General features: G+C 34.6%; 1 protein-coding gene across 8 annotated transcripts in view; it reads right to left on the minus strand.

Moving 5' to 3' along the window:
• Window positions 1-20,055, minus strand: part of TRPC1 (transient receptor potential cation channel subfamily C member 1) — a 73,200-nt gene that overhangs the window by 15,124 nt on the left and 38,021 nt on the right. For 7 of the 8 annotated variants that reach the window (XM_059163860.1, XM_059163858.1, XM_059163861.1 and 4 more), the window contains 4 exons: window positions 18,483-18,678; window positions 13,480-13,816; window positions 2,938-3,077; window positions 1,148-1,291 (listed from right to left, as the gene is read on the minus strand). In XM_059163860.1, coding sequence (XP_059019843.1) covers window positions 1,148-1,291; window positions 2,938-3,077; window positions 13,480-13,816; window positions 18,483-18,678 — 817 coding nt within the window. Of the gene's footprint in view, window positions 1-1,147; window positions 1,292-2,544; window positions 2,663-2,937; window positions 3,078-13,479; window positions 13,817-18,482; window positions 18,679-20,055 lie in introns of those variants that run through there. The other variant, XM_059163865.1, reaches the window with a different exon arrangement.

Raw genomic sequence — 20,055 nt, forward strand, 5'->3', positions numbered from 1 at the left:
GGAATGCAGTGTTTCTGCCTTACTTCAGTCAGAGCACCTAACAGGACTTGGTTAAGGAAATCACGCCTCAGGAAACACACTGCAGGATGATAGCACAAGCCAAATAAGATCAAGTTTTTCCTACATATTTTATTTTCATATCCCTATTTGGAGAAGGTAATCATGCCCTCTACTTAAAACATCTCCTTTAAAAATGCTTTTAAAAATCTACATTCTCGGGAGCCTGGGTGGCTCAGTCAAGTAAGCATCCACCTCTGGCTCAGGTCCCCCTGCTCGGCAGGGCCTGCTTCTCTCTTCCCTACTCGTTTGTGGTCTCTGTCGCTCTCTCTGTCTCAATCTCTCAAATAAATTAAAAAAAAAAATCTTAAACAAATCTACTTTCTTAGTAAATTTTTACCTATTGAGAAAAAATTAGTATTATATGTAGAGCTAGTCATGTAGCAGAGTTGATTCCCACCTTCTAGAAACAATCACTACTACAATATGTGGAATAAAGTCAACCAATCATGGGTCCTTTCTTTAATGTAAAAGGACTTTAGAATTTAGTCCTGGACTCTCACTATAATAATCATACTACTCTGAGCAAATCACATACCATCTCAAAAGCCCAATTTCTTGAGCTATAAATTACTATAAAGTATGAAGTTGGACTACATGAACTCTATGAAACTTGCTAGTTCTGAATATGCTGTTTACCAATTTATTATACTTAATATTGAAAGAGTATTTTAAAAATACAGCATGTTTATTTTCAAAATCATCATTAAGAATAAATTCTTTCTGCATAACACCTCCCTCATATTTATCACTTAAAATTTTAAATATGAGATTCATTTTGGTTAAAAGCAGATTTTCATGTTTCTCTATCGTCTGAAGTACAACTATATTTTAAATGAATCTACGTCTATGGGCTGCAGGGAGAGGGTCAATGGACCAGAGCTTAATAAAAATTTGAATAACTGATAGCAAAGGATTATCATTCTGCTAAAAGCAAAGCAGATGAACACTCAGTGTCCTCTCAATTGTTAATTATTATAAAAAACAAAGTTTAACTTGAACATCATGAGAGAACAGTGTTGCAGTGGACCAACAAGATATAATAATAATGACATCTAAGAAATTTCTTTAAGAAAAATGAATTATTTACCTGTAATGGACCCAATATGGAGCTTGTTGTATACATAAAAAAGAGACGAAGATAACTTAGAACGTTTGCAAATGCAAAAAGCCCTTCTGCCACCAGAGTAGGATGGAATGCGTCCCAATCCTTCCGATCAGCAAAATCATGAAACTAAAGTTAGGAAGAAAAAGCCAAAGGTAAATAGCTCCCTCAACTTATGAAAATAAAAGTAAATATTCTGACTATTGAAAGAAAACTAATAATTATATACCTTTTAGGGACTCTCCTTTTATGTTTTATAAAGTCCTCTTCTTCTAATACAAATAACATTATTTTAAATAAAAGGTTTTTACATATGTGAGGCAATATCACTTACTCTATATAAAGAGGTTTTCTTAGGAATTCTTAGGTTTTAAAAATTAAATAATTTTTTAAAAAGTCAAACTTTTTATGAATGAAATGTTTACTGGTTTTCCTTAAATTTTACAACATAAACTTTAAGTATTAAGTAAAATTTAAGTATGTTTTCTCTCAGTTAATTAGCTATCATATTAAATCAACCTAGCCCTTTAACTCTAGTTTCTAGAATGAACCCTAAAAGTTCTTCTCCCTTCTAAATACCAAGAGAGTGTATTATTATACCCAGACATAGAGTGGCCACATGTTCCAGTTGCCTGGTTAGTCCCAAATTATATTCCAGTTTTCCTGGCATAATGATTAATACCCCCTTTCACTCTCAAAGTGTCCTCACTTCTAGAACTAAAGAGAGCAGTGTAAGATACCAATGACCCTCAACCATTTATCTATGTTATGACCAATTTTTATTTTCTTAGTAATTTCACTACTCAAGTCACTGAAAATGCCTAACAAACATGTTCCATACTACTGATCATTTAAGGGAATAGAGGTTTTTTTTTTTTAAATAAAGTAAAATGATATAACTGGTTTTTTTTTCTATAGTCTATAAAGTAGTTAAAAAAACAGAAAATCTATCTCTCAGTTCTTTGACTGTGATGCCTTAGAAGAATTCTAAACTCAAGGCTTAAACAAAGATAGTTAACATAAAATCTATTACCTTTTCTGGGCTTGGAAGAGCTTATATCTTCATAAAATTATAAGATGTGTATAAAACTAAATTTTTGTCAAATGCTAAGTTTTAAAAATAGAAGCATCAAAAAATATCACATTTATATCACCTTGTAAACTATAGAAGATACTAATCATGATTATGAATGAGGTAAAACACTACAGAATAAATTCTTAAAGAAAAACTTTTTTCTAGCAGGTATAAAGATAACTAACACTTATTAATTTCAGTAACTTTGTGTTCTCATTTTAAGTATATATACACATTAATGAGGTATATGAACCTAGCTCAGATATAAGGAATTGGCATTTGGTAGAAAGAAAATGCCTAGACAGACCTGGATTTAAATCCAGTCTTGGTTTCTTACTGTGTGGTCTTGGATAAGTTACTTAATATCTCTGAGCTTCGTTTTCCTTATTTGCAAAATGGGGATAAGGACATCTGTCTCATAGAGTCCCTGTGAGGATAAAATGAGATAAAGTATATCAAGTGTCAACCATGGTGCCTGGCATATAATAGGTAACCAACATTAAAAGGTAATTAACATCCTTCAAACTATTGGAAGGGAGGAAACAATGCAGACTATTCCCTTACACTGGGAGAGGTTTAAAATGAAAACACATCAGATATAGATTTGGGGCAATGTAACTCTGAGTTATACAGCTACATATCTCAGGTTTTTCCTAAACAAACTTCACTTGTGTCTGCAATTAGCATAGCTAATAGTCACCTTGTTGTGAGCAACCACTTTGAGGGCAAAAGTTGCCAAATAAAGTGAATTCATGACAAAACTGAGTTGATTACGTGATTCTTCCAAAAAGTCTTCTAACCCTTCATACCAGAGTCTTTTAATGTCTGACCAAATCATCCCTAAAAAAAGGAAGGAAAAAAAAAATTAAATAATGCTCTTACTTTAATAATAAACTGAAAAATACTTTAAAACTCAGGATATTAAATAAATAACACTCATACCAGCGATAGCTTCATTTAGAAGAAAAAATAACTTTTTAGTAAAAAATTCTCAAAATTTGAAAGAAAATAACTGTTAAGTTTTATATGATAATATCTTTCTCAGAGAGGAATTTTAATAAATGTGAAAAAAGCATAAGAAAACAAATAAATTGATGCTAAACACACACACACACACACACACACACACACCCCACAAAGGCTCAGTTCCTGATTCTTTTCTTTACTCTATTATGCTCACTCCTACAGAGACTTTGGCGGTCTAATCTAATGGCTTTAAATATGATCTATGGGCAGATTTCCAAATTTATCTCTCAAAAACTCAATCTGTATTTATAGAATTAATAACTCTAAACCCCTCTCCTAAATTCAATTTTTATATGTATTTGACTGTTCTACATCCCCAACGGGATATCCTAACATATTCAAACTGAACTTTTTAATTTCTGCCCCAAATTCACTGTACTTAGAACTCTTCCCATCTCAGTTAATAGAAACTTCATCATTCTAGTGGCTTAATCCAAACTTCCTTGAATCATCCTTGACTCTTATTTCTTTTAATCCACTTATTCAGAGCAATAACAAATCCTGTTAGCTCTGCTTTCAAAATATATTTAGAACCTAATCCTTGTCACTACCTCTTCAACTTCAAGCCACCATACCATCTAGCCTGGATTACTGAAATAGCCTACCTGGTCTTCCCGCTTTTATCCTGGTCTCCTTAAAATGTATTTGCAACACAGCAACCACAGCAATCCTTGTAAAAATGCAAGTGAGATTGAAGAGGTAGCTGCCTATGGTTTCCTCTAGGAATTTGATGGATTCCTTTCTCACACTTAGGTCATTCAACCATTTTAACTATTGGGACTTCATCAAGATCAAAAGCTTTTGCACAGCCAAGGTAACAGTCAACAAAACCAAAAGACAACTGACAGAGGGAGAAGGTATTTGCAAATGACGTATCAAATAAAGGGCTAGAATCCAAAATCTGTAAAGAACCTGGCAAACTCAACAGCCAAAGAACAAATAATACAATCAAGAAATGGGCAGAAGACATGAACAAACATTTCTGCAAAGAAGACATCCAAATGGCCAATACACACATGAAAAAATGTTCAACATCTCTCGGCATCGAGAAAATATAAATCAAAACCACAATGAAACACTACCTCACACCAGTCAGAATGGCTAAAATTAAAAAGTCAAGAAATGACAGATGTTGGCGAGGATGTGGAGAAAGAGGAACTCTCCTATACTGTTGGTGGGAATGCAAGCTGGTGCAGTCACTCTGGAAAACAGTATGGAGGTTCCTCAGAAAGATGCAAATAGAGCTACTTTACGACCCAGCAATTACACTACTTGGTATTTACCCAAAGATACAAATGTAGTGATCTGAAGGGGCACCTGTACCCCAATGTTTACAGCAGCAATAGCGATAGTAGTCAAACTATGGGAAGAGCCCAGATGTCCATCAACAGATGAATTAGTAAAAAGATTTGGTATATATATACAATGGAATATTACTCATCCCTCAAAAAAACTGAACTCTTGCCATTTGCAATGATGTGGATGGAACTAGAGGGTATTATGCTAAGTGAAATAAGTCAAACAGAGAACAATTATCACATGAGCTCACTGATATGTGGAGTTTAAGAAACAAGACAGAGGATTATAGGGGAAGAGAGGAAAAAAGGAAGCAAGATGAAAGCAGAGAGGGAGACAAACCATAAGAGACTCTTAATCATAGGAAACAAACTGAGGGTTGCTGTAGAGGAGTGGGGGGGGGGTGGAGTAACTGGATGACGGATATTGGGGAGGGCATGTATTGCAATGAGCACTGGGTATTATATAAAACAATAATACATTATATGTTAATTTAAAAAATGGTAGAGAAACTGAAATATCTTTAACACAGGATTCGGTTTTGTGGTCCTTCCACTCCATTCTAAGTGTAAACTTATACCCAGATCTCTTTTCTCTTGCTATTGGGTATATGTTTTATACTGATCCAATAAACCATGTGATTTAAGCATTAAAAAAAAAAGCAAGTGTTAACTTCCCTTCTCAAAACTCTGAAGTAACTCCCAGAGGAGAAAGGATTAACTACAGGTCTGAGCTCTTTCTCCATGGGAACACAACCTCATATTACTGTCTTTTAAAGAGGTTTCCTTAGAAACATACTATGTTAAGAAAAATATGAAAGGTCAGCTGTATTCAATACTGTTATAAAAACGACTGGGGAACTACATCTGGACTGGGAGGACTCCAAGTGGATTCACAGACGCTGAAAGTATACACAGCCAAAACTACAAAAAAAAATGATGAAACTGATGAATCAGTGAAATCTACTTCTGAAACTAATAATATATGTTAATTAATTGGATTTAAATAAATTTTAAAAAATAATTCATAATGGAAGTATATAATAAATAGTATCATATATATATAACTGAATCAAATTCCAGTTTCTCTATTCTATTGGACTACGGATTTATCCATTCCCTAACATATTTTTTATTACATTAGTGTTATGATTAATATGAGTATTCCAATTTTGTTATTTAAAAAAAATAACTGTCTATATGATTTCCTGGAGTACTCCAAATATAGTAGCTTCTAATAAATACCTAGTAAGTTTCCAGGATGGTGAATCTTTACAATGTCAACTCATCAGCGAACAGGGTGTCTTTCTTTATTGACTTCAACTCTGTGACATTTAAAAAATTCTATCTATAAAGATTTTTTTTTGAGTCTTCTTAATAGATTAAAAAAAAAAAAGATATGTTGAGAAATATAGGCCTTGGCTTCTCTGCGTGATGTCTCTCTTAAGAGTGTGCTTGCAGTGGGAGCTACACTCTTGGGCTTCATGAGCCGTAGCTGCCGCTAGAATCGGGGCTTTTCTAGCTGGGAGTAGCCCACACCCAGCCATCCGGCCTCATCCCATACAAATGAATGTGTCCACAATAGCACTGGGAAATAGCCCCTGACTTTTATAAGAACTGCCAATAAAGATATATTTGAAGCTGTAATGCTGACATGCTGTACTTCCCTGTCTTGTCCCTTGTACAAAGCTAGTAAGTAAACCAGGGCCAGGTTCTCACCTGTTGTGTACCACGAGTATGAATGTCAGCAAGAACCCAAGATCACTGCTGCTGATTGTGCAGAGTGGGTGCCGCACCTTCCCTTTTATCTCATGTCTCTCAGAGTCTAAAGTAATTTCTTGATCTACAAGGACATGTATCACTTCTCCCCTCTCACATTCTCTCCTATCAGTTTTTTTCCTTCCACTGCTTGTCACACTGGCCTCCTTGCTTCCTTGCTGTCCTCTGAACACACAAGAGTCCTGCATTGGGGCCTAACATCAGCTCTTCCCTCTGACTGGAAGCTCCTCACTCAGATATCCATTTGATTAACTCCTTTACTGAGTGTCTTTGCTTACCATCTACTCTGATCATCTTATTTCAAATTGCAAACCCCATGTCCTCCATTCCCAACTCCTTAACTCTGCTTCTACCTTTCTCTTCCCTTAGTACTTAACCCTTTGAACATTGGGTACAGTGTACTTATTATGTCTATTATTAGCTGACTTTACTCATCCCATTAGAGGAAACTCTTCAAGAGTAAGAATTTTTGTTTTTATTAACCAATGTCTTAAATGTCCTGGACGATTCCTAATACATAGTTGGTGTTCAAAAAATTTGCTAAATGAATAAATATACACAAATAAAACCCAAATACACAAACAAAAATCCCTTCCCCTTTTTTGGCCATAAATTCCTCCATAGTTAATATATTCCTAGGAGTATCAGAGAATAGTATCATAACCTATGATAGTTTTATGATAAATTCATTCATAAGATCTTTTTTTTTTTTTAAGATTTTATTTATTTATTTGACAGACAGAGACCACAGGTAGGCAGAGAGGCAGGCAGAGAGAGAGGAGGAAGCAGTCGCCCCATGAGCAAAGAGCCTGATGCGGGGCTCGATCCCAGGACCCTGGGATCATGACCGAAGCAGAAGGCAGAGGCTCAACCCACTGAGCCACCCAGGCGCCCCCATAAGATCTTTTTAAGGAGAATACGTAGTAAAAAAAGAATAGAGTGCTGCAATATAACATATGGGTGGAGATCACATTGAGCCAGTCAGAAGCATCCTCTGGCTTACCAGTAGGCAGAATAATTCCCCTAGGAAGCACATGAAGCATTCTTAAAAAACTGTTTATAACATCTTAATTATACAGTACCTATATTTTATGTAGAGAACCATTTTTAAATACTTGCAGATCTGACACAGAAAATACTTTTAAAATTTCCATTTAGATGAGCTTCTATTTAAAGTGAATACATAAAAACTATCCAAAAATGTTAAACCAAATATTTTTTTAACTCAAATGCTATCCACGGAAACATTAAACCAAAAAAGATGCTTCCAGAAATAACTGTTTTATTTCTGTAAAATGCAGTATTATACCTAAAAGGAACTCTTGACCACAATTACAAAAGGAATTGGAAAAGATTTTTGATTTAAAAAAATAAATAAATAAATAAAGGTAGACAAGTGAAAGAACAATGACTACTGTCAGGTGGTTTCCCATCTTCTGTGCAACACCCCACAACAAAATGAAAATAATACACTTGACATATTTGATATTTCTGAATTGAATTAAGAGAACAAAATAATTTTAAACTATTATAATTAATGCCTTTGAATACTAGTCAATGTACTGTATTTTAGGGTCTTTTTGTTGTTATTTTTTTTTAGAATTAGTAACCAACACTGATAAGCTATAATCCCATCATTTGGGGATTCCTCAAGGCCTGCTTCTACCTCCTCTATTCTCATTTTATACTTTCTCAAGTGTCTCATCCATGCCCATAATTTCATATACAAGCAATATGTAAATTATTCACACATTGCTAACTCAAGCCTGGACTTCCTCTTGAGCTCCAGACCATGATGTCTAATTGTCTTTTAGATATCTTGAAGTCTCTTTTATTTCGATGTATCCAAAAACCATACTCCGGGTCTACCCTCTCACAGATCCCCAAACCAAATACTTTTCCAAAATACCTATACTGCTTAATAAACTCACTCTTCCTCACCTCCTATATACTGTGTATTTCCATATCCTATTGACTTTACTTTGTAAGTTATCTCTCAGATTTGTTCCCTTCTTTCTTTTTCTTTCATAACAACTCTAACTCCAAGGTACCATCAGCTTCCATCTGTAATAGCCTCCTTCTGGTCTCCCTCTATCCACTCTTGCCACAGCCCTATCCTCCTAACCATTCTCTGTTGTAGCCAGAATGATCTTTTCAAAAGGCAAATCTGAAATACAAAAACAAAAACAAAAGGCAAATCTGATCACGTCACTTAAATACTTAAAAATTTCAATGGTTTTCCATTCTTCTTAGCATAAAGTCAAAATTACTTAACATGGCCCACAAGCCTGTCCATGGTCTGAAGCACCATCCATTTCTACAGCTTCATCTTGGATTTTGCGTCTCTTGTTCTCTCTGCTCCAGTATTTACTCAGTACCTTCTTTGTACCACACTCCTTCTTGCCATGGTGCCTCTCAATGTAACTTTTATATCAGCCTAGAATACTCCTCTCCTAATTGTCTTAGCTGACTCTTTTATTTTTTAGATCTAGCTCATTTATCAGCTCATCAAGAAAGCCTTTCCAATTTTCCTGACCTGGTAAGATGTCCTTATAATATGCTTGCTCTCCTAGCTCCATGACCTTTACTTAGCAGCACTTAACTCATTTGTGCTTTTCCATTTATCTGTGCAATTCTCAAGTTTTTGCCTTAATTAGGCCATAAGTTCCACGAGTGTTGCACCATATCTCATTCCTGCCTGTACTTGGACAAAGTAGATATACTAAATTTCAAAAAATGTATTTTTAGGGACAGCTGGGTGGCTCAGTCAGTTAAGCATATGCCTTCAGCTCAAGTCATGATCCCAGGGTCCTGGGATCGAGCCCTGCAACTGGCCTCCCTGCTCAGCAGGGAGCTTGCTTTTCCCTCTCCCTCTGCCTGCTGCTCCCCCTGCTTGTGGTCCATCTCTCTCTGTCAAATAAATAAATAAAATCTTTATTTTTATATTTTTATACTAGCTATTCTATTATATCCTAACAGTAAAAAATTAAGTAAAAGGATACCACTAATATTCCATGTATTCACTGACACATTGTTTTCATTTTACCTATGTGTTTTTTATAATTTAACCCTACTTTTTCTGGAGAACCAAGGAAAAGAACAAGAAACAAATGTACAGAAGTCAGCCATCAATAAGCCAAAAGTCACTGTGTTCACGGCATGAAATAATACATTGAATGAGGACGTGCCTTTAGATAAATGGGCCAATGATTCCTACATGTTTCCTTAGAGCAAGTTCAGATCTACATATTTAAGGAAGCCCAGAGGGATCTAATTACATTAACAGGCTTAGAAGACATCCTTGACAAGGTTTATTCAGATCTATTGGTTTCAAAGCAGAAGCTGTGCTGAGAAAAGTAAAACACTTCCAGGAATTTTACTAGCTTAATGCACATTATGCTCTTCTACTGAAGCAGAATATGTTAGAAAATTAATCATATTGTGTGTACATGAGTGTTCAATAATGTCTTTGAAAATAGGGCCATCATGATTAAAAAGAAGTAACAGTAGTTTTACCATTATTATGAAATTCCGTTATAACAGTAATATTTACACTATCCCAAGAGTGTATAACTCTTTGAGTTCAGTATGTTTCTACTTACTGCTAAGAAATATAAATGTTAATTTGATCCTTATACAGACTCAGGAAACCTGAATCTTAATTACATAACAAATAAAAGATTCTTTCTCATGACTATTTAAACAATAGGTTACAGATAAATGATATAAAATTTCCTTTATTACTAGACATATATAACAATCTTTTAGAAGTAGTTTCAATAAATAGAGGGAGAAAGTACTTCTTAGAGATTCCATTCAAAATTTTTTATACCTATTCAAAAAACAATACAAACAAGTTTCAGATTAGAAAGCTTTATAACAAAGCAATTTGGAATTACACATGATAAGGTATAAATTAATCCCTAAATTAAAATATTAAATTTTAGATAAAAATAGCAGAAATACAGAAGAAGAAAATATTAACAAGAAATTACTTGGGGAGTGGGAGGTTGGGTGAGCCTGGTGGTGGGTATTATGAAGGGCACGTATTGCATGGAACACTGGGTGTGGTACATAAACAATGAATTCTGGTACACTGAAAAGAAATTTAAAAAAAAAAAAAAGAAGAAGAAATTACTTAATTCCCTTTAACCAAGAATTCAGATGTGTGGTATTTTTACTTTATCTACCTAATTTTAAATGTTAATACACAATGGTTTGAATACTTTTAAAAGTAAAACTCTGATCAAATTGCTTAAAATGAACTAACTTCCAAATAAAAATTAAAATTCCAAAACATGCACATTATTTTTATAGCTAAAGGAAAACTAAAAGTGAAAATGATACAGTAATTTTCTCAAATTATTTAATAATTAAATCAATAAAGAACATATTTGATCGATCACTGTTTTATACCATAAAAATACTAAATTTTAGTATCTTTTACTCTATAGAAAATAGCAAAAAGATGGGTGAGAAATGCTGAGTTTAAAAACAAGGCTGAAAAAGGAAACAATAAACAGAACTAAAACGCAACCTATAGAATGGGAGAAGATAATCACAAATGACATATCACACAGACAAAAGGCTAGTATCCAAAATCCATAAAGAACTTAACAAACTCAACAGCCTCCCCTCAAAAATCTAGTCAAGATACAGGCAGAAGATATGAACAGATATTTCTCGAAAGATGATATACAAATGGCCAACAGACACATGAAAAAATGGTCAATATCACTTACCATCAGGAAAATACAAATCAAAATCACAGTGAGGTACTACCTCACACCAATCAGAATGGCTAAAATTAACAGCATGGAGATTCCTTAAAAAGTTAAAAATAGAACTACCCTACAACTCAGCAATTGCACTACTAGGTATTTATCTAAAGGATACAAACAAACATAGTGGTTCTAAAGGGCACATGTACCCCAATGTTTATATAGCAGCAATGTCCACAATAGCCAAAATATGGAAAGAGCCCAGATATCCATCAACAGATTAACAGATAAAGAAGATGTGATATATATTATATATATAATACATATATATGTATATCTATTTATATATTACATGATATATAAAGATAATATATGGATATATAGATAATTATATAGATAATATCTATAAATATTATCTATAGATATATATAATGTTATATAGATATTATCTATAAAATATAGATAAAATATATAGATATTATATATATTATATAATTATATAGATAATCTATATAATTATCTATATAGCTATATAATATATATAATATCTATGTTATATATATTATAATCTATATAATTATCTATATATTATAATCTATATAATTATCTATATAGCTATATAACACCTATATATAGCTATATATATAATACCTATATAGCTATATAATACCTATATATAGATAATATCCATATATAGATATGTAAATATTTATATATAGAAATATATGATACAGATAGATAATAGAGTTATCTCAATAATCTATTAGATTATATATATATAATCTATATATAATGAAATATTACTCAGCCATCAAAAAGAATGAAATATTGCCATTTGCAATGACATGAATGGAACTAGAGGGTATTATGCTAAATGAAATAAGTTAGCTAGAGAAAGACAAATACCATATGATTTCAGTCATATGTAGAATTTTTTTTTAAAGATTTATTTACTTATTTGAGAGATAGTGCAAGCAAGTGTGGAGAGGGGCGGAGGGAGATGGAAAGAAAACCTTAGCCGACTTCTTGATGAGCTCAGAGCCCCATGCAGGGCTCGATCTCACAACTCTGAGTTCATGACCCTGAGTTCACAACCTGAGTTGAAACCAAGAGTTAGTCACTTAACTGACTGTGCCACCCAGGGTCCCCTTACTCATGTGGAATTTAAGAAACAAAACAGATGAACACAGAGGAAGGGAAGGAAAAATAAAATAAGATAAAAACAGAGAAGGAGGCACACCATGAGACTCTTGCTATAGGAAACAAATTGAGGGCTGCTGGAGGGGAGGTGGGTGGAGGGTAATGGAGTAACTGGGTGATGGGCATAAGAAGGTCACTTAACGTAATGAGCACTGGGTGTTAAATGCAACTGATTTATCACTAAATTCTACCCCTGAAACTAATAATACACTATGTGTTAACTAAATTGAATTTAAAAACAAAACCAAAACAAGGCTGAAGATACAGAAGGAAATAAAGGAGATGTCATTATAAGACCATAAATAGACAATGTGATTATATCTCAACTCCCTTCCATTCCCCACAAAAAAAGGGCAAGAGTTGTAACAACTGCAGGAGGTCATTTAAAATATTTATCATATAGCATAACACTCACAAAAATGATTTTCAGAAAATAAAGTTTCTTATATTTAAAAACCTGGCCATTTCTAAAATGATCTGGTTATCATTACAAAGAACTGATTCACATTCAGTGAGTCACCAGGGAATTCTTTAAATCTAAATTCAAATAATGTTTCTATAACAAAGATAAAGATATAACCTTGTAAGTTCAAAGGTTCTTTTTTAAAACTATTCATTTTAAAGAGATACAGAGACAGAGATGGAGAGAGAGCACAAGCAGGGGGAGAGGCAGAGGGAGAGGGAGAAGCAGACTCCCCAGTGAGCCTGACATGGGGCCCCATCCCAGGACCTGGAGATCATGACTTGAGCCAAAGACAGACACTTAACTATCTGAGCGACCCAGGCACCCCAGTTCATAGGTTCTTAAAAGGGAAAGTAATGTTTTAATAAAAAAAATAGTTAACTCTTCAAATGCAACAAAGTATAATATATATTACATTTCAAAGTACCTAAGAAGATTCATACTCTTATACCCAAAAAAAGCATTCATCAGCACAATTTTTCTGTTTTAATGATAAACAATTTTAGAGACTGAGAATAAAGAATTTTTCACTTCCAAATAATTAAGTAATATTAAATAAGAGATCTGCTCCCTTATCAAGTTCAGGATCATTTACCATTACAAAAATGTTAGTTAAGTCTTTAATGAAAGTGTTCAAATTCTTGCTGTGCAATCAGTTTAAAATTATAAAGTGAACACACATGTTTGTAATGCCAGCAAGTAAGGGAGAACTAAGGGCTATATAAAAGGGGAATCTTTTGAATAAACTTGACACTTACCAATAATCCACAGTATAAGTAGATAGTCTATTCTTTCAAGGGCTGGCCCCATTGTGTTTTTCTTATCCTCATTGTAGACAAGAGAGTAGAGGTTTAGTAACAGCAGGAACGTGAAATATGATGCTCCATGAATAATAAATTTCATAAAAGGAGTGTGAATGATTCTGCCGAACTGAGATTTGGGAGCTATCAAATAACAAAGTGACAAAACTGGCCAAAAGATGCCAACTGTCAAAACTGTCATTATCTTCTTACAGGTGGGCTTACGTCGGTAACCTGACATCTGTCCAAACCAAACAGTGTTCAGGAACTGCTGGCAGTTAGACTGTGAGACAAACTGAAAAGAACACACACATATATACACAAAAATAAATAACTATTAATAACTATTCATTATATTAATAATTAACAATAAATTGCCTATAGATACAATTTGATAATACCATTATTTAACTGATAATCAAAGTATTAATAGCTTAAAATCAATTCTACACAATTCACATAATTTTTTGTTTTTCTTATATGTAATAAAAGAGTGTAGAGTTTGAGAGCATAGACTCTGGAGCCAGATTACCTGGATTCAAATCCAGGCTCTGCCACTTAATAATTGACCTTGAGCAAGTCTTTAAACATCTTTCAGCCTCAAATTTCCCATCTATAAAATGGGGATAATAGTCTCGACCCATAAACTTGTTACAAGGATTAAATATAAAGCTCTTAGAATAGTGCCTGATTCATGTAGTATTTAAGTATTAATATTAATAGCCTACTTAGCCATTTTGCAAAATTTAATTTATAGAGACTCTCATAATGTTTGTGAAACTTCAAAGTTAACAACCACAAACCAAAAGAAAACACTTCTTTCTAGAAGAACTACTGATTCCAGTTAGAATAAACCAAGACACTAAGATAGCAAAGAAATCCAAGTCTAAACATCAGATACATTTATGCTCCATGAAAACACTGAGAATTTCTTTAAATGTATTATACTCTCAAGCTGCTTAAAACTGAATTCTGTGTAAGAAAAAAAAAATATATTGCCAAATAAGAGGGAAATTTTAGTTCAAGTATAGGAATCAATTTACCAAAGTTTACAAAGCTTCTTAGTTTACTAATTTCAGAAGCAGTATTTTCCCAATATAATGCTCAAATTGTGAAGTATAACTTAAGGATTCTGGTAACTGTGGGTACAATTATGTGATCAGGTTTGAAATGAACAAAGTGATCATAATGTCATTAATATATTAAAAACTAATTGGTCAATCTTCTGTTTTAAAATTATTTATCCTGGGTGCCCAGGTGGCTCAATCTGGTGAGCATGTGACTATTGATTTTGGCTTAGGTCATGATCTTAGGGTGCTGAGATTGAGCCCCATGTCAGGCTCCCTGCTCAGCATGGAGTCTGCTTCCCTTCTCCCTCTGCCCCTCCCCACTGCTCATGCTCTTTCTCTCCATCTCTCAAATAAATAAAATCTTAAAAAAAAAAAAAAAAAGGAATTTCCTATATACTATACTTGTTTTTGGCAGTTAAGTCTTACTTCATTCTTCTGCTCAGATTCTAGTGCTCTTAAGGGATCTTAATTTGTCTCTCAAGATGAAATACTGCAGAGAGAAATAGCTTTTCCTCCCATCAACTACCCAGTTTAGTAGCATCCCAAACTACTAAAGGAGAAACTAGTGGTTTCTCCCTTTCCCCAATATCAAAGGACTGACTGCTGTCCTTGCCATCCCTCTTTATAATAATGATTTAATTAATAGCCACGTTAAATATGTAATTTGAAGGACAAGATTTCAACTAGAAATGTTTTAGGTCTGTGTTGGTTTTAAAACAATGATACAAATTCTTTGCTACTCCTCTCATCAAGAGGTGGGTTATCATGTTTCATACCCTTCTATTCAACAAAGCTGTGATTGGTTTAGTCAGTAAATTCTGGAAGAAGTGATACCATGTGACTTCTGAGGGTCGGTTTTAAAAGGTTATGCAGGTTCCACCTTGTTTGATTAAACCTGATTTTGATGCCATTATCTGTCATATAAAGCATCCTACTACCCAAAGCTACTATGCTGTGAGGAAGCCCAGGCAACATGCAGGCACTCTGGGCAGCCCTCAGAAGCTTCTTAGACCATCTCCTCACAGTCAACCCACCATGATGACCATGCCCTTCCACGATTCAGTAGTAACTGCTCAGGAGGCCAACCCTCAATGCATCCACTCAGCCCACGGGAGAGCTCCCTGCTGGTCTTTAGCTGCTGGCTCAGACACCAGACAGTTGAGTGAAGAAGCCTCCACATGACTGTACCCCTAGTTATCTGAGCTACCTCCAGCTGAGACCCTAGACACAGTGAAGCAAGGACAAATTATCCATGCTTGCTGTGCCCTTTCCTAATTCCTGGCCTACACAATCCAAGAGCAGAATAAAATGATCATGAAATTATTATAAATGATTATGAAATACTGTTTTATGCCACTGATTGTCAGGAATTGTTATCCAGGGCAGATTACCTAAACAAAGTCTACCAACTATTTGGGAAGACATTATCCTCCCCTTTGATCATATCTAGAAATCTAGCTTTAAAAACTATATTTTCATGTGTCCTTAAAATTACAGAGTATTTTCCTTTCAAATAAAAATATTACTACTAATTCTTCTTTCCTTTTATTGCATCTTCCTTAGAATGGAACATTTGGTTACATCTGTTAGTCCTCAGGGTGATATATATATATATATCTCAATCATTAGGAAACTGGCTCTTAGTTTTTCCTTCCCTAACCAGGATAATTTCAGTCTTTCCACCTTTCTTTGGGGTTTCTTTTTCCAATCAACTTAAGTTGATTTTGTAACTTGCTATCTCTTTATTCCATCATTTAATAGTATTTCATGTCTATTTTAAGTCGTAGAGCACGGAAGTAAATAAATTAACCTAAAATGTAGTCAAAATGTGTATTAGAGGACAATTTTATCAGGTGTTCTATATTGTTTCTATTTATACACATTAGTGCTATACTTCCTTTTTAAGCACACAGGTATGTTGTTGATTTATAATCTAATTACACTGATCCAAATTCTTGTGTTTAATTTTTTTCTATAAATGTTTTCTTTTTTTTTTTTTAATATTTTATTATTTATTTGACAGAGAGACACAGCAAGAGAGGGAACACAAACAGGGGGAGTGGGAGAGGGCAAAGCAGGCCTCCTGACAAGCAGGGAGCCCAGTGTGGGGCTTGATCCCAGGACCCTGGGACCATGACCTGAGCCAAAGGCAGACACTTAATGACTCAGCCACCCAGGTGCCCCATAGATATTTTATCTTAATCAAGAACCTTAGAGTATTAGAAAAAGTATAAGATTTGAAACCAGAAATCTGGGTAAGTGATATACTATGTAGGTAATATTAAAATAAACATCTTAAAATTCCTGTACCAATTTCCTCACAAACCATTGTGAGGCTCAAATTTTCAACCAAAATAATAAAAAATTCTACTCCTAGCACCAGAAGTCCTATATCTTGCCTTCTACCATTATATGTCTCAGGTCACATTTTTATATTAATACAAATCTGATAACCAAGTTTTACTCCAACATCTATATTAATAATAAAAATAATGGGCCTTAGGGGCATCTAGGTGGCTCAGCTGGCTTAATGTCCAATGAGTTCAGTTCAGGTCATGATCTTAGGGTAGGGAGAATGAGCCCTGCGATAGTTGTGGTGTCTCTTTGTCCCTCTCCTTTTGCCCCGTCCCCTGCTTGTGCTCGTGCTCTCTCGTGTTCTCTCTCACTAAAATAAATAAATCAAACCTTTAAAAAAAAAAATAATGGGTCTTAGAAAAAATACCTTAAAAGTATCATTTACCAATACCTCATACTATCAGCTAGGTATCATTACCTACACACAAACACCTGTGTTTAGTAAATTATCTCAAAAAATGAAATTTAAAATGCATACCTTCCTTCTTCAAGTTCCCGAATCATGCATCGTGTGTGTGTGTGTGTGTGTTATGTGTGTGCGTGCGTGTGTGTGTGTGTGTGTGTGTATGTGCGGGGATTAAAAATAGGTATTTCCCTTAATAGGAAAAGATGATGCCAGTAGAATCAAATTGAATTTAGTTATCACATCATGGGCCTCTCCACCTTTGGGCTTCAATGAATTAAGAAATAAGAACCAGGAAGCAGCATCTGACACTTTATGTTTAAATAGAAAGGTACTATAGAAAGCGCCATTTGTAACCAAATCAACAAAACAAACCTACGACAGACAAAATACAAGATAGAACCATCATTATGAAAGTACTTACCACACAAGATCTTATTTAAATAGCTACTATTTGGCAAAAATACTAAATTAACATTATTATTATTATAATTAAAATTAATTGTTAAAAACAACTTGTATCAACAATACTTCAATATTTCTTAAAAAAGGAAAGTAGTAAAACTGTCCCTGAACCAAAATAATAATAATAATAGCAACTGCCATTTATTGAGTATTTGCTTAACACTACCCTTGGGGTGCCTGGATGGTTCAGTCAGGTAAGCATCTGCCTTTGGCTCAGGTCATGACTCCAGTGTCCTGAAATCGAGCCCCACATTGGGCTCCCCGGCTCAACAGGGAGTCTGCTTCTCCCTCTCCCTCTAACCCTCAACCCGTTCATGCTCTCACTCTCTCTCTTAAATAAATAAATAATCTTTTTAGAAAAGTGATGGTAGAGTACATATCTTTAATTCTCAATTAATTGCCCTGAACCACTATACTACTATGGAGGAAATAATTCTTTTTTTAAAAGATTTATTTATCTATTTTAGAAAGAGAGAGAGTAGTAGCAGGAAAGGTAGAGGGAAAGGGAGAAAAAACCCCAAGTAGACTTCACACTGAGCAAGGAGGCTGGCTTTATCTCATGAACCTGATATCACGACCTGAGCCGAAACTAAGAGTCAGACACTTAACCAACTGTGCCACCTAGGCACCCTGGAAGTAATGTATATATATCACAGAAAGCCTCATACCTCCTTTTGGTTATATTTGATAGCAAGTTTTAGACGACTTAAATTCATTCTTTCTTCTAGTAATCCCCGTTTGTCAAGAGGCTCATCACTAGATGTATGGTTTAGGATAACTTCCAATTCTCGTGAATTCCGCGCTTGTGCAAGCAAATCTTTAGCAAACATTTTACATTGTCGGGCTAGTTCCTCATAATCATTCCTGCAAAATGCAATATTTTATTATTAGAAATGTCACTTCCAGCTTCTAATTAAGTTCTTTTCAATAGAAAATTACTTACTCAGTAACATTTTAATTCTGACAGGGCTCTTCAAAATCTGAAGTCATTTGTGCTGATGGTCAAAAGAAGCTACTGGTGCATAAATTCTCTACAGCTTTGAGGGAAACTGTAACACAATTCTATTCCCGGTGTTCACACGGATAATTTTAGAGAGTACAGTATTTCCTTATACATACTGATATTCCTAGAAATTCTGTTTATAGTTTCCAACCAGCTATTAACTCATTTGCCATTATTCTCTGTCTGACGTAAAACTTCTGTCTGACATAAAACTTCTTTCACATTACTCATCTAAACAATAGATAATAATACTGCTATCCAATAAATATTAATATGTACCTTTAATGAGAGTTGTTTTCAATAATTGTCTACAACATGATATATGCTACTTTTGATATTAAAATAGTATTCTCGGGGCGCCTGGGTGGCTCAGTGGGTTAAAGCCTCTGCCTTCGGCTCAGGTCATGATCCCAGGGTCCTGAGATCGAGCCCCGCATCGGGCTCTCTGCTCAGCAGGGAGTCTGCTTCCTCCTCTCTGCCTGCCTCTCTGCCTACTTGTAATCTCTGTCTGTCAAATAAATAAATAAAATCTAAAAAAATATAGTATTCTCATTCACTTTTAAAGTGTTTGTTTGAATAAAATTCAAGTTGGAAAGAAAAGACGCTGAAATATTCCTAATAAAGAATTTTTTCATAATCACTATTCCCTGAAACTTAGGATTTAACTGCTGATTAGAGACGGGCCTAAATCGGGGTGCCAGGGTGGCTCAGTTGGTAGGGTAACTGCCTCTGGCTGACGTCATAATCCCAGGGTCCTAGGATAGAGCCCCGCGTTGGGCTCCCTACTCCTGGGGGAGGCTGACGTCATAATCCCAGGGTCCTAGGATAGAGCCCCGAGTTGGGCTCCCTACTCCTCGGGGAGGCTGCTTCTCCCTTTCCCTCTGCCTGCTGCTCCCCCTGCTTGTGCGCTCACTCTCTCTCCCTATCAAATAAATAAATAAAATCTTTGGGGGAAAAAAAAGACAGGCCTATATCAACAAACTTGTGAGCAACTGAGAAGTTTTAGCAGATAATTCTCTTTAAGAACATCAGTTATATTAAAATTATGTCTGAGTGTAATAACTCGAAAATAAGTTAGATAGGTATAAATATGAGTCAATTGGGGTCAGATTCAGAAAATAATTTTTATTCCATTTTTTTCTCTCTTTTTAAAAAGATTTTATTTATTTATTTGACAGAGAGAGAAAGAGAGAGAGAGAGAGATCACAATTAGGCAGAGAGGCAGGCAGAGAGAGAGG

This window comes from Mustela lutreola, chromosome 2 (assembly GCF_030435805.1).
Source record: "Mustela lutreola isolate mMusLut2 chromosome 2, mMusLut2.pri, whole genome shotgun sequence".
NCBI classification, from domain to species: Eukaryota; Metazoa; Chordata; class Mammalia; order Carnivora; family Mustelidae; genus Mustela; species Mustela lutreola.